Raw genomic sequence first — 15,934 nt, forward strand, 5'->3', positions numbered from 1 at the left:
TGCTGCCCACACTGCTCCTGAGCCAGCCCAGGATGCCATTGGCTCTGCTGCCCACCTGGGCACTGCTGCCTCCTCTTCAGCTCCTCTCTCCCAGCACCCCCAGCTCCCTCTCTGCCTGGCTGCTCTCAGCCACTCTGGCCCCAGCCTGTAGTGCTGCTTGGGGTTGCTGTGGCCAAAGTGCAGAACCCTGCACTTGGCCCTGTTCAGTCTCATCCCATTGGTCTCTGCCCACCCATCCAGCCTGTCCAGGTCCCTCTGCAGGGCTCTCCTACCCTCCAACAGCTCCACACCTGCTCCTAGCTTGGTGTCATCTGCAAACTTACTGCTGCTGAACTCAATCTCCTGGTCCAGATCATCAATAAAGACATTAAACAGGATTGGACCCAGCACTGATCCTGGAATGCATCCAGGCAGGTTTGAAAGTCTCCAGAGAAGGAGACTCCAGAACCTCTCTGGGCAGCCTGCTCCGGTGCTGTGTCACCCTCACCATAAAGTTGTTTCTCCTCATGTCAAGGTGAAACCTTCTCTGTTCATGTTTGTATATGTTGTTCCTTGCCTTATTACTGTGCAACACTGACATGAGCTCCACTTGACACCCACCCCTCAGATATTTACAGACACTGATCAGATCCCCTCTCAGTCTTCTCTTCTCAAGGCTGAACAGCCCCAGGGCTCTCAGTCTCTCTTCACAGGAGACATACTCAAGTCCTCCAACCATCCTCGTGGCTCTCTGTTTGCCTCTCTCCAGCAGATCCCTGTCCTTCTTGAACTGGGGAGGCCCTGGCTGGCCACAGTTCTGGCCAGCCTCTCTTTACTCTGATGCAAACCTTTCAGGCCACAACCGAATCGCTGGGCGAGAGCCAGGCAAAGAAATCAAACCCTGCCACCCCTGCCCCTGTGATTCCCCTCCTCCAGGTCCTACCATCATTCCTGAGGATGAGTGGGGTGGGGGGACCCAGGACTCTGCTGTTGGTCACTGTGTTGGTCACCACACAGGTGTAGTTGCCCACGTCTGAAGCCTCCACCTTGGCGATGTAGAGGTTGCCAGTCTCCTGCGACACGAAGCGGCGATTGTCCTGGTGAACGAAGCTTGGGTACTCGTTGAAGATCCAGGCATAGGTGAGCTCTGCAAGCAGGAGGTACCACCAGTGTTAGTCATGTACTGCACATCCTCACAGGGCACCAGGGAATCATTTTGGCTGGGAAATAAAACCCCAACCCTTTAAGGTCATTTAAGGGCACACATCAATCCACGGCTACACCGTGTGCCTCAGCACTGTACCTACACAGCTGCCCAACACCTCCAGCAATGGGCACTCCTTCACCTGCCTGGGCAGCCTTTGCTAGGGATTGACAGTGAAAAGCTCCTTTTGTCCTGTCAATTGCCACCTGGGAGAAGAGACTGATCCCCACCTCTCTCCAACATCCTTTCAGAGAGTCCTGGAGAGCGAGAAGGTGTGGCACCACAAGGAGCAGCCAGTTCCAATGCCCCTGACATGGGCAGGGAGACCTCACAATAGAGCAGGCTGCACACAGCCTCAGCCTGCCTGGCACACCTTGAGTACTGTGTTCAGTTCTGGGCCCCCCAGTTTAGGAGGGACATTGAGATGCTTGAGCGTGTCCAGAGAAGGGCAACGAGGCTGGGGAGAGGCCTTGAGCACAGCCCTACGAGGAGAGGCTGAGGGAGCTGGGATTGGTTAGCCTGGAGAAGAGGAGGCTCAGGGCAGACCTTATTGCTGTCTACAACTACCTGAGGGGTGGTTGTGGCCAGGAGGAGGTTGCTCTCTTCTCTCAGGTGGCCAGCACCAGAACAAGAGGACACAGCCTCAGGCTGTGCCAGGGGAGATTTAGGCTGGAGGTGAGGAGAAAGTTCTTCCCTGAGAGAGTCATTGGACACTGGAATGGGCTGCCCGGGGAGGTGGTGGAGTCGCCGTCCCTGGAGCTGTTCAAGGCAGGGTTGGACGTGGCACTTGGTGCCATGGTCTGGCCTTGAGCTCTGTGGTAAAGGGTTGGACTTGATGATCTGTGAGGTCTCTTCCAACCCTGATGATACTATGATACTACTATGATACCTCCAGGGATGAGACTTCCACCACCTCCCTGGGCAACCCCTGCCAGCCTCTCACCCTCTCATAGAATCAATCAGAGTTTGCTCCATCCCCCCCCCAGTCCTACCACTCCATGACAGCCTCAAAAGTCCCTCCCCAGCTTTTTTGTAGCCCCCTTCAGATGCTGGAAGGCCACAAGAAGGTCACCTGGGAGTCTCCTCTGCTCCAGCCTGCACAGCCCCAACTCTTTCAGTCTGTGCTCACAGCAGAGCTGCTGCAGCCTCTGAGCATCCTCCTGGCCCTGCTCTGGACACACTCCAGCATCTCCACAGCCCTCTTGTCCCAGGGGCTCCAGAGCTGGATGCAGTACTCCAGGTGGGGTCTCAACAGAGCAGAGCAGAGGGGGAGAATCCCCTCCCTCGACCACGCTGCACAAACTCCTAACCTCCAGGCTGACTCTCCCCATTTCCAGCTTTGCTCCATTCCCCCCAAGTCCTATCACTCCCTGGCAGCCTAGAAAATCCCTCCCCAGCTTTCTTGTAAGATCCTGCAAGGCCACAATAAGGTCACCTGGGAGCCTTCTCCTCTCCAGACTTTCCTTTTTCATCTCTCTTATTCAATCTGTTTCCTTCCCAGGCAGCTGGGAGGAGGATTTTCTGCGCCGCCCTTACCGCACATTTACTCCTTTGGAACCTCTGAGTCAGCAAAACCCCTGCACGCTAAATGAAGCAGCTGGAATCTCCTACCTGACTAATTAGACACCACTCTGCGCTGTGGAAAGGCACCTTTGGAAGTGATGTGAGCAGTGAAACAAGGGAGAGAGACGCTGCAAGCGGCTGCAAGAGTTTCTAAGTGAGGTTAATGCAACACAATGCTTCTATGTTTGCCTAAGACTCCATGCCCAAACACCCTGAAAAGTCTCAAGGAATTAAAGTGGATCCACTTTAAGGAAGCACTAATTATGCTAAAAAGCATACTCTTAGTTTAATACTCTAATGAGCCATAACTGTAATTGACCTCAACCACCACCAGGCACTTTGGAAAGCATATTCTGCCCTCCCGCTCTGCTGTTTCCATAGCGGGGAGGCTGAGTGCAGCTTGTTGGCTTTCAGTCCTTCACTTTCAACACCAGGATTACACAAAGCCTGCTCAGAGTTTTAGGGAGAGCTGGTAATCATGTTTATGTGGGAATATCTAATCATCATATTTACACACATGAATCTCATTACAAGTAACCTCATGCTGATGTCAAGAGGATGCTCGGAGCAAACAAGGTAGCACTTCTCAGCTGGGCGATTATTTTCCTGCCAGTAGTTAAGGGTTGGTTGTTGTTTTGGTTTTTCTCCCCTTTAAATTTCCTCTTGGTGAACAATTATCTCCTTCCTCCAGAAGCATCCAGCACCAGGCAAATAAACATCACTGCCCAGGGAGGCTGAGAGGCATTTACATTTGAATGAATCTGCATGCAACAGTTTTCCAGCAAAGCCTCCCCCTGAGCTCTGCAACTGCTCAAAGGGCTTTGCAGCCACTGTGGCATGGTGAATTGACCACAGCATCCTCGGGAAAGCAGAGAACTGGGAGGGTCTTTCTGGATCAATAGTTCCTGTCCCATCCTGTCATAGAACCATAGGATCAGGCAGGGTTGGAAGGGATCACAAGGATCAGCCAGTGCCAACCCCCTGCCATGCCCAGGGACACCCTACCCTAGAGCAGGCTGCCCACAGTCTCAGCCAGCCTGGCCTCAAACACCTCCAGCCATGGGGTCTCAACCACCTCCCTGGGCAACCCCTGCCAGGCTCTCACCACTCTCATGCTCAACAACTTCCTCCTCATATCCAGTCTGAATCTCCTCACCTCCAGCTTTGCTCCATCCACCCCAGTCCTGTAAGTGCCTGTTACCTGTCACTAACTTCTGTACCGTGAGGGTGGCAGAGCCCTGGAGCAGGCTGCCCAGAGGTTGTGGAGTCTCCTTCTCTGGAGACTTTCCAGCCCCATGTGGCTGTGTTCCTGTGTGCCCTGCCATAGGTGAACTTGCTTTGGCAGGGAGGTTGGACTGGATGATCTCAGAGGTCACTTCTAACCTCCACCATTCTGTGGTCCTGTGAAGATCATTATGCACAGTGCTCTTCATCCCTCATGTTCCCCTAAAGCTCCTGGACGTCACCTCCAGTCTGAATCTCCCCACCTCCAGCTTTGCCCCATTCCCCCAAGTCCTGTCACTCCCTGACAGCCTCAAAAGTCCCTCCCCAGCTTTTTTGGAGCCCCCTTCAGATGCTGGAAGGCCACAAGAAGCTCACCTGGGAGCCTCCTCTGCTCCAGCCTGCACAGCCCCAACTCCTTCAGTCTGTGCTCACAGCAGAGCTGCTGCAGCCTGCCCTTCACCAGGAGGTTCTGTAGTCCCACTCATAAACATAAACCCTTGAAGCAAGAAGTTTTTGGCTCCTACTTTTCTGCTGCATGCTGGAATTAGTTTAAATGCTAAGAACCCTCCAATTCCCAGGTTAAATATTTTCATCCCCAGTCTATAAGCTACGTGCTCCTGGGCTAATGATGCCTTGAGCTTAAAGAGTTCTTGACTCTTTACTGGTGAGAGCTATCAAGAGCCCTCCTGCCTTCATTTTCAAGATGATTTCCAATCTTCTCATTGTTGGAGTAGCTTTTCCTACCCTCTCCCTTAGTTAAAAGTCTTGAAGATTTGGGTGGCTTCAGCTGGGTGCCAGGTTGGGAACCTTGGGCGAGCAGGTCAGAGGAGAGCAGAGGCTGTGCAAGAGTTAAGGTCTGATCCAAGGGAGCAGCAAACCATAGAACTGTTTTGGTTCAAAAAGGCCCCCAAGATCACCGAGTCCAAGTGGTGATCTAGAACCACCAGGCCCCAAGATCATGGAGTCCAAGTGGTGATCTAGAACCACCAGGCCCCCAAGATCATGGAGTCCAAGTGGTGATCTAGAACCACCAGGCCCCCAAGATCATCGAGTCCAAGTGGTGACCTAGAACCACCAGGCCCCCAAGATCATCAAGTCCAAGTGGTGATCTAGAACAGCCATGGCCACTAAACCATGGCCCCAAGTGCCATGGCCACACCTTTCTTGAACACCTCCTGGCATGGGGACTCCACCACCCCCCTGAGCAGCCTGTGCCAGTCCCTGACCACTCTTGCAGCAAATAAGTGTTCCTCATCTCCAACCTAACCTTCCCCTGGCACAATCTCAGGCCATGTCCTTTCCTCCTATCACCTGACAGCAGAGCCCAACCCCTACCTCACTGCAGCCTCCTCTCAGGGTTCTGTAGACAGCAATGAGCTCTGCCCTCAGCCTCCTCTTCTCCACACTGAACACCCTCAGCTCCCTCAGCTGCTCCTCCCCAGCCCTGATCTCCAGACCATTCTCTAACCGCCTTTCAGCAAAGAAATTTCCTATTCTCCAACTTAAAGCTTTGAGTTCCCTTCCAACCTAACCCATTCTATGCTCTCCACCTCACTGCAGCCTCCTGTGAGGTCATGAATTAGCATTCCTCCACACATTAGAACAACCAACCCAAGAAGAACTATTTCTAGAGAGCAAAACATCAAAATCTCCCCCAAAGAATCATAGAATCATCGCATTATAGAATCACAGCATCACAGAATGGTCTGGGTTGGAAGGGACCTCAAGAGATCATTTACTCCTAGATCACAGCATCTTAGCATCAGCACAGAATCAGTCAGGGGTGGAAGGGACCACAAGGATCAGCCAGGTCCAACCCCCCTGCCATGGGCAGGGACACCTCACACTACATCAGGCTGCCCACAGCCTCAGCCAGCCTGGCCTTAAACACCTCCAGTGACAAGTCTTGCACCACCTCCCTGGGCAACCCCTTCCAGGCTCTCACCACTCTCACATCCAAGAACTTCTTCCTAAGATCCAGTCTGAATCTCCCCATTTCTAGCTTGGTTCCATATCACAGAATGGGCTGGGTTGGAAGAGACCTTGAAAGATCATCTACTCCTAGACCATGGCATCATAGAATCACAGCATCACAGAATGGTTTAGGCTGGAAGGGATCTCGAAGATCATTCAGTTCCAACCCCCTGCCATAGGCAGGGACACCTCCCACTAGAACAGGTCACTCAAGGTCTCATCCAGCCTGGCCTTGAACACCTTCAGGGAGGTTGTGGAGCACAGAACAGGTTGCTCAAGACCTCATCCAGCCTGGCCTTGAACACCTCCAGGGAGGTTGTGGAGCACAGAAGCACCCAATGTGATCTTTGATCACATTGGGTGCTTCTGTGCTCCACAACCTCCCTGGGCAACCTGTGCCAGTGTCTCACCACCCTCAACCTGTGCCAGTGTCTCACCATCCTCACTGCCAAGAACCCTTTCCTAACATCCACTTTCAATCTCCCCTCTGCCACTTCAAACCCATCTGATGCTGCACCTCTGCCTTCCTTTCACTGGCCAAAAAAACCCCACAACTGCTTGACTTCCACAAAGTTAGCCACCAGAAGCAGACTGTTGCTGTATCAAAGTCAAAGCCCTTGGGTAATTCTCACTCTAAAAATACCATGGGATCAATGAAATACAGAGCAGAGGGAATAACAGACCCTGGAGCACCCAGGAGTGCTTTTGCTTGTGTGGCACCATGTAAATAAACACAGTATCAGACTCACTTTGATTTCCTCCAGGATCCTAGTGCAATATTTATGGCTTCTCAAACTTGACAAGATGCCTTTTGATAAGGTTTCCCACACTAATTGCTCTGGAAGTGATAGACAGTTCACATCCCATAGGCAATTTGTAACCACAGTGTAAACAGACACTTAAAATGCAGCTGCAGATGGCTCCTGGTGAAATGTTTAGGGAAGTTCCAGGCCTTTCAGCACCAGGAATGGGTAGAAAGAGGCAGCCTGTGGTTGTCTGATTGCATATGAGACTCCATATCCTTCAGAGGATTATTCCAGACTTCTGCTTTCAACTTCAGGGCTCCTTTCATGTAGTTTTGCCTAATTCACAGTGCTTTTAATTTATAGAAATGCAGAATCAGTCAGGGTTGGAAGGCACCACAAGGAGCAGCCAGTTCCAACCCCCCTGCCATGCCCAGGGACACCCTACCCTAGAGCAGGCTGCACACAGCCTCAGCCAGCCTGGCCTCAAACACCTCCAGCCATGGGGCCTCAACCACCTCCCTGGGCAACCCCTGCCAGCCTCTCACCACTCTCCTGCTCAACAACTTCCTCCTCACCTCCAGCTTTGCTCCATTCCCCCCAGTCCCATCACTCCCTGACAGCCTAAAGAGTCCCTTCCCAGCTGTTTTGTAGCCCCCTGCAGATGCTGGAAGGCCACAAGAAGGTCACCTGGGAGCCTCCTCTGCTCCAGCCTGCACAGCCCCAACTCTTTCAGTCTGTGCTCACAGCAGAGCTGCTGCAGCCTCTGAGCATCCTCCTGGCCCTGCTCTGGACACACTCCAGCATCTCCACAGCCCTCTAGTCTCACCACTTTCATGTCCAGTCTGAACCTACCCATCTCCAGCTTTGCTCCACTCCCCCATGTCCTGTCACTAGCTGATAGCCTAAAAAGAAGATCTTTCAAGCACAGACTATTATCAGAAGAGTTCTGTGCCACATGTGCTGTTTTTTCAAGACAAGGAGAGACTTCAGTAGCTGCAATGCCACCTCCAGCCTGGTTACCCATTGCAGAGATCTATTTTGTACTGACACTGGACTTCATCTTGCTGAGGAGCTGCATTTCCATGCCACACCAGATGATTTCCTCACTTCTTTAATGATCAGCAGCAAAGGCAGGAGGGTGGAGAAGTTACTTGTGTATTTCTGGTACAGACTGTCTATGCACCCTGCCTTGAGCCTCATCACCAGATGGAAAACACAGAATCATAGAACCAACCAGGTTGGAAGAGAGCTCCAAGCTCAGTCAGCCCAACCTAGCACCCAGCCCTGCCCAACCAACCAGACCATGGCACTAAGTGCCTCATCCAGGCTTTGCTTCAACACCTCCAGGGACAGCCACTCCACCACCTCCCTGGGCAGCCCATTCCAATGCCAATCACTCTCTCTCCCTGCTCCATTCTATTCTATTCTGAAGAGAATTAGTCCCAACACTAAGCCTGGGGGAGCACCACTTACAACCAGCTGCCAACTGGATTTAACTCACCACCACGCTTTTGGCCTGGCCATCAAGTCCCCAAGTGGCACCACTGTGCCTTGCTGCATCTTTTGCACCTGCTCTGCTGGGGTTTTATTTTGGCTCAGCAAAGCAGGCAGCCCTCCAGGGGCTGCTTTTCCTGACCACATTCGCCTAAAGCCTGGGGTGTGAAACTCCATCCAAGTGCGAGGCTCTCTTGTGCTGTCCCCAAAACACTCTGCTCAAAAGAAGCAGCAGAGCTGAAGACATTGCAGATCTAAAACCTTCTGTAAATGACAGAAAGTGGTGGTGGTGGGAGAAAGCAGCTCCTGAAAGCTGAATTCTGCTGTAATCACTGTAATTAGCCCATATGGTTCTCCAAAACAATGTTCTCTGGGCTTCTATCTTGTCACATCCATACTGTTTTCTCTTTGCCTTTTATAGCACAGGAAAAAAAACCTTCTTTCCTTGGTATTTTATTTTTTCTTTAAAGTCTCTCCCCTAAAGTCAGTGCTGCCACTTAAAAAGGTCTCTGGAGCTATTATGGGCACAGCTATTAAAACACCAAGATGATGGTAGCCATAAAGCCAAAGAGATGAATGAGATCTTGGAATTACTATTAGCCCCCTCCCAAAAAAAAAAAAAAGTGAGGATCCTTTATCATTTCTAATCAGAAGAGTGTGGTACAATACATTAAAGTGTTTTTATAGGCTTTGCTCAAAGTTCAGAAGCAGAATTAATCAGGTTGGAAAAGAGCTTCAGGATCATCGAGTCCAACCTATCGTCCAACACCTTCGTGCTAACTGACCCCTGGCACCAAGTGCCCCACGCAGCCTCCTCTTCAACACCTCCAGGGATGGGGACTCCACCACCCCCCAGGCAGCCCATTCCAAAGCCAATCACTCTCTCTGTCATTAATCCAATCTTAAACCACAGAACTGTCAGGGCTGGAAGGGAACTGAAGGACCCTCTAGTTCCAACCCCCTGCCATGGGCAGGGATGCTTTCCATTACACCAGGCTGCCCAGAGCCACATCCAGCCTGGCCTTAAAAACATCCACAGATGAGGCTCTTTGGGAATTACAGAATGTCAGGGGCTGGAAGGGACCTCCAAAGCTCATCCAGTCCAACCCCTATGCCACAGCAGGATCTCCCAGAGCAGATCACACAGGAACACATCCAGGCAGGGTTTGACTATCTCCAGAGAGGGAGACTCCACAGCCCCCCTGGGCAGCCTGTGCCAGGGCTCTGCCACCCTCACAGGGTAAAAATTCCTCCTCATGTTTCCATGGAACTTCCTATGCCTCAGCTTCCACCATTGCCCCTTGTGCTGTTCCTGGGCATCCCCCAGCAGAGCCTGGCTGCAGCCTCCTGGCACTCACCTGCACACATTGAGAACCACTGCTGAGGTCACCTCTCAGCCTCCTCCTCTCCCAGCAGCACAGCCCCAGCTCCCCCAGGCTCTGCTCCTAACAGAGCTGTTCCATTCCCTTCAGCAGCTTTGTGCCTCTGTGCTGGACTCTCTCCAGCAGAGAGAACTGAAACCTGTTCCAGTGCTTCAGATCCTGCAAGGCCACTCCAAGGTCTCCTGGAAGCCTTCTCTTCTCCAGGCTGCACAGCCCCAACTCTCTCAGCCTGTGCTCAGAGCAGAGCTGCTGCAGCCCTCTCAGCATCTTGGTGGTCTCCTCTGGACTCACTCTAACAATTCCATGTCCTTTTAGTGTTGGGGGCTGCAGAATGTACACAGGACTCCATGTGGGGATGGGCAAGGGCAAGACTTGCTCATCTGCAGCTTCTGCTACCTGCAATGAAATCTGGTGCAGGACTTCCCCCTGGCAGAACACAGCTGTGGCACAAAGCCCAGCTCACAGAGCCACCATCCCTAACATGCCATTGTCACCTTCACAGGCTGCTGTGAGCTCACCCTGCCATGAGCTGGAGTGCAGAACATCTCTGCCACTAGCAGTGTTGGATAAGCTTCATAAAAGGCTGATTTTTGGTGAGTCCTTTGCAGGTTTCTCTCTGGGTTTGGTGTTTTGTTTGCTTGGATTCTCTGCTGCTCTCATTTCTCTGAAGTGGTACTAAGAGGCTGTTTTGATGGCTGTGGTAAGTTTGGGCAATGATAAGGTGTAGCTGATTAGCTGATGAGTGCCCTGGGAGTTCCTTCCACATTCTCATCTCGCTGCCTAAATGCTTCTGATTGCTTGCAGGGGACATTGATAATTTCAAATTTCACTGCAATTTGATTAAGCAATCAACAGCTGTAGCCCCATGAACAACCCAAGGCAGGCTGGAAAAGAAGCTCAACACACCACATCAGCCTGGCTGAGAGGAAAGAGAGTTCTGAAGGAAAGGTGGGGAATGGCTGAGAGCAGCCCTGGGGAACAGGCCCTGGGGGTCTGGGCTGATGCAAAACTCCACAGGAGCCTGCAGGGTGAGTGCAGCCCAGACACAACCCTGTGCTGGGTGCAGCAAGAGCAGTGTGGGCACAGGGCAAGGGAGGGGATTCTGCCCCTTGGCTCTGCTCTCCTCACACCCCACCTGCAGTCCTGGGGGCAGTTCTGGAGCCCCCAGCACAAGCAGCACATGGAAATGTTGGAGTCAGGCCAGAGGAGGCCACCAAGATGCTGAGAGGGCTGCAGCAGCTCTGCTCTGAGCACAGGCTGAGAGAGTTGGGGCTGTGCAGCCTGGAGAGGAGAAGGCTTCCAGGCCAAATGATATTAAAGGAATCAACCTGGATGTGAACATCAGTTGGTAAATCTCTCCTTGGCTCCATTTTCTGCCCCCTCCATCACACAGAGCTGCCTGACCACATCACACCACAGCTTCTGTGCCTCCAGTGCAGGCTTTAATAGAAGGAATAAGGAACAATGAAGAAGATTAATCTTAAGTTAATAACACAGTTTGGGATGAACTCTCAGCCATGCTAAACCTGGAGACAAAGCTACTTAGCAGGCAGCCAGACAGCTATTTGTCCATACAGGAATGTGCTGCTCTTGCCAGGTGGGGCAGGAATAAAAGCCCATCCTTCAGCTCTGCTGGCACAGGGACTCTGTTTGCAGAAGCTGACTTGGAGTGGTGTGAAAGAGCCACAAGTCACTGTTGTCAGTGGTGACACAGTGCTGATGGGAATCATCACTGTCCTGCTCTGAGCCAGAGCAGAAATAATTCTGCTCAGTGCTGTCACTTCTCAGCTCAGGCTCTGCTCAGTGAGGCCCCTGCTGAAGTTCAGGGCAGGTTTGCAAAGCCAGGGGCTGCTGCTAGCAGGGAGAAGCTGATGAGGAGAGGTTCTGCCAAGGGAAAGGCTCTGCCTGAGACTTGCTCCTGAGCACACCGAGGGCACTGCCACAGCTTGTGCTCCACCTTTGGGGGTCAGGAAGGCAGAGCTGGTACCTGTGGGGAGGAACTGTGCCCACGTAGAAGGTGGGTGCCAGGAGGCTGGAGCCAGGCTCTCCTGGGTGATGCCCTGTGCCAGGACAAGGGGCACTGGGTGGAAGCTGAGGCATAGGAAGTTTCATGGCATCATGAGGCATCATTTTTTTCCTGTGAGGGTGGCAGAGCCCTGGCACAGGCTGCCCAGGGGGGCTGTGGAGTCTCCCTCTCTGGAGATATTGGAACCCTGCCTGGATGTGTTCCTGTGTGCCCTGGCCTAGGAGATGCTGCTCTGGCAGGGAGTTGGACTGGGTGAGCTCTGGAGGTTCCTCCCAGCCCCTGACAGCCTGTGACTCTGTATGTGTTAGTGCTGTGTTCTGCTGGCACACAGCATGAACATGAGCGAGGCAGAAGGGTGTAAGCATGAGGAACATGTACAAATCACCCAAGCTCTGTGTCAGACTCATCCCCACAGCAGCCTGCAATGTGTGCAGGGCTGTGGTTGCTTCCCAAACCCTCAACTCCTTGCTTGCCCAGTGCATAGAGCTTCACCTACAAGTAATTAGGAAGGTGAGAGATCACACTATCACAGTATCATCAGGGTTGGAAGAGACCTCACAGATCATCAAGTCCAACCCTTTAGCACAGAGCTCAAGGCCAGACCATGGCACCAAGTGCCACGTCCAACCTTGCCTTGAACAGCTCCAGGGACGGCGACTCCACCACCTCCCCGGGCAGCCCATTCCAGATCTTCATTACCTGAAGCCTAATCAATAACCACCTGTATCTGCTGCATCTCCATTTCTCCTGTATCTCTACAACAGCTAAGCATTTGATGGCTGGCCACAACTGACCTGGCTTATCTCTCCCAAACAGCTTCCAGCCCTGGGCAGTGGCTGCCCACCCTGGCTGCTGTGGCACCAGCGATGCCAGTGGCTGCTGCACTGTGCTCTTGGGGATCTGGATGAAATTCTGACCTGAAGATCCCTCAGAAAGAGAAGTCAACAGCAGTGCTTAGCTGTGACTGAATGGAAAATGTGCTGGCATGGGAGTCCTGTGCCACAGGACTGTCTTTACCACAGTTCAACACACAAACTCATCACAAAACCATCTGATGGGTAACATACCCCTGGGTAACATCAATACAACCTGTAGCCAGGTGGGGTTGGGCTCTGCTGCCAGGAAGCCAGCAACAGAACAAGGGGACACAGCCTCAAGCTGTGCCAGGGCAGGTTCAGGTTGGATGTTGTTAGGAAGTTGTTGTCAGAGAGAGTGATTGGCACTGGAATGGGCTGCCCAGGGAGGTGGTGGAGTGGCCGTGGCTGGAGGTGTTGAAGCCAAGCCTGGCTGGGGCACTTAGTGCCATGGTCTGGTTGGTTGGGCAGGGCTGGGTGCTAGGTTGGACTGGATGACCTTGGAGGTCTCCTCCAATTTGGGTGATTCTCTGAACCATAAGGAGAAGCCACAATGCAAGAAGAATTGACAAGTGGATAAACAGCTGTATCAACCTTCACCCCTCTTAATGACCCAACACCATACTTCTGAAAGGTAGGAGACACCCTTCTGGTCTCCAGGGACACCAATTCAAGCCTAGATGATTTCACAGCTTTTCTCCCTGGGCAAGATGCTCCCTGTGTGATGCCCTCCTTGTGTGATGCCCTCCTTGTGTGATGCCCTCCTTGTGTGATGCCCTCCCTGTAAGCTGACATCATGAGTAAATTCTGGTTAAGAAGCAAAGAGTAATAGCTGAATATGGCCCACAGAGTGGCATCAACGTGCTTCCACAGGCACACTCATCTTCATCTGACAGCCAGAAATAAAGTAGCTCCGTGGCAGATACTGTCAGGAGCAAATGAAAAGGCAAAGAGGGAGAGCTGGGTCAGAAAAAGCTAAGGAGGGGCTGGGCTGAAGCTGCTAATTGCTTCTGAGCTGAGATGCAGTGGCAATAAGCAGGCTGCAAGCCACGATGCTTACAGTGCCTCTGAATTCTGGGCTGGGGTTTTGCTGTGCAAGATTCAATCCTTGTTTCTATTTCCCAGGCTGGTTCTACACAGCTTACCTTAAGGAATGAGTCACAGATTTAATCTGTCAGTTTGTTTTTCTGTTTAAAGTCAGGCAGAGTTAGCCTAAAAGTCTCTGTGTGTTGGGTTTGGGTGTTGGGGCACTTGTTTCAGTAAAGCTAAGGGTCCCTGGGCTTGTTTTAAACCCCATTTCAATGTGACCCAGCTGATCCTTTAATGCCAGCCCTCACTACCTTTGATCAGCCTCTTACTGTAGCTAGGAGAGATTAGATCAAACCTTTCAAACCCAGAGAGCAGATTGCAGAGAATTTTCTTACTGCAGGATAATCAACTGCAAGGTTGAAATGTCTGACCAGGGAGTGCAGGGGGTAGGTCCTTTAAGGAAGGGCTCTGCTGGGACAGGCACTGCTACAAGATGCTGTGGCAACAGCTCTGTGCCATCCTCTGACATCATCAAGTCCAACCATCAACATAACAATGCCATGGCCATTAAACCTCGTCCCCAAGAGCCACATCTGCATGGCTGCTTTTAAGCACTTTTAGGAATGGTGACTCCACCACCTCCTTGGGCAGCCTGTTCCAATCCCTGACCACTCTTGAAGCAAAGAAATTTTTCCTACTATCCAACTTAAACCTCTCCTGGAACAACTTTTGTCAGTGCAACAAGCTGGGGACAGAGTGGCTGGAGAGCAGCCAGGCAGAGAGGGCCATAGAGGGACTGGTGGACAGCTAAACATGAGGCAGCAGTGTGCCCAGGTGGCCAGGAAGGCCAATGGCATCCTGGCCTGTAGCAGGAGCAGTGTGGGCAGCAGGACAAGGAAGTCCCTCTACCCCTGTGCTCAGCACTGCTCAGGCCACCCCTGGAGTGCTGTGTCCAGTTCTGGGCTCCTGAATTGAAGAGAGATATTGAGGTGCTGGAAGGTGTTTGGAGAAGGGCAGCAAGGCTGGGGAGGGACCTGGAGCACAGCCCTGTGAGGAGAGGCTGAGGGAGCTGGGGGTGTGCAGCCTGCAGCAGAGGAGGCTCAGGGCAGAGCTCATTGCTGCCTGCAGCTGCCTGCAGGGAGGTTGTAGCCAGGTGGGGTTGGGCTCTGCTGCCAGGCAGCCAGCAACAGAACAAGGGGACACAGTCTCAAGCTGTGCCAGGGCAGGTCTAGGCTGGATGTTGTTAGGAAGCTGTTGTCAGAGAGAGTGATTGGCATTGGAATGGGCTGCCCAGGGAGGTGGTGGAGTGGCCATGCCTGGAGGTTTAAGAGGATGAGGCACTTAGTGCCATGGGTTAGTCAGCTGGAAGGGTTAGGTGACAGTTGCACTCCATGATCTCTCAGAGGTCTTTTCCAGCCTGGTTAATTCTGTGAGAAGCCAACTAAAGCCAGGTTGGGAGGCTGAGGGTGGCTTGCAACACAGCTTGGAGAGCCTGGGAGCTGGACTCAGATCTCTCCTTCATGTCCTGGAGAGATGAGGAGCTGCTACAACCTCCCACTGATGCCTATCGACTGCATCCTGCTTGAGGACACATTTCACTCATCTTCAGCTCCGCTCCCTTTCAATACCTTTTCAATCTTCATTTAGTGGTGACTGCAAGCCAAGAGAGGAATAAACCACAAGAGTAGCTCACAGATGATTTCTTGTTAAGGGTGCCAGGAGCTGCCACTGGTAAACAATACAGAAAATCCATTATCTTCATGTTCTTTATTGTCTTGGTATTGCCAATTTCTTTTCTAGAGAGTTCAGCCCCTTCCCTCCTGCTGCTCCAGATGTCCTAGCTCAGAGCCTGTCTGTGACAGAGCAGCTAAGGTGTGAATGTGCAATGGCAGGAGGTTGGTAGGAAGCTTGCAGTGTACTCAGTGACCTTCAGGTTGGAAGAGAGCTCCAAGCTCATCCAGTCCAACCTAGCACCCAGCCCTATCCAATCCACCAGACCATGGCACTAAGTGCCCCAGCCAGGCTTTGCTTCAACACCTCCAGGAATGGCAACTCCACCACCTCCCTGGGCAGCCCATTCCAATGCCAATCACTCTCTCTGACAACAACTTCCTAACAACATCCAGCCTGACCCTGCCCTGGCACAGCTTGAGGCTGTGTCCCCTTGTTCTGTTGCTGGCTGCCTGGCAGCAGAGCCCAACCCCACCTGGCTACAGCCTCCCTGCAGGTAGTTGTAGCCAGCAATGAGCTCTGCCCTGAGCCTCCTCTTCTGCAGGCTAAACAACCTCCCTGGTTTTATCTCTACCTGTGAGAAGAGATCAGCAGCAGCCTCTCCACAACCTCCTGTCAGGAATTTCACTCAATCATGGAATGCATTGGATTGGAAGGGTCCTTCAAAGGCCATCTAGCCCAACCCCCCTGCAGTCAGCAGGGACAACTTTAACTCAATCACAGACACC

General features: G+C 52.4%; 1 protein-coding gene across 3 annotated transcripts in view; it reads right to left on the reverse strand.

Annotated features, from left to right (window-relative positions):
* Positions 1-15,934, reverse strand: part of LOC135182285 (contactin-4) — a 434,616-nt gene that overhangs the window by 93,847 nt on the left and 324,835 nt on the right. For all 3 annotated transcript variants that reach the window (XM_064156172.1, XM_064156171.1, XM_064156173.1), the window contains one exon: positions 923-1,126. In XM_064156172.1, the coding sequence (XP_064012242.1) occupies positions 923-1,126 (204 nt within the window). The remainder of the gene's footprint in view (positions 1-922; positions 1,127-15,934) is intronic.

This window comes from Pogoniulus pusillus, chromosome 16 (assembly GCF_015220805.1).
Source record: "Pogoniulus pusillus isolate bPogPus1 chromosome 16, bPogPus1.pri, whole genome shotgun sequence".
Taxonomy (NCBI): Eukaryota; Metazoa; Chordata; class Aves; order Piciformes; family Lybiidae; genus Pogoniulus; species Pogoniulus pusillus.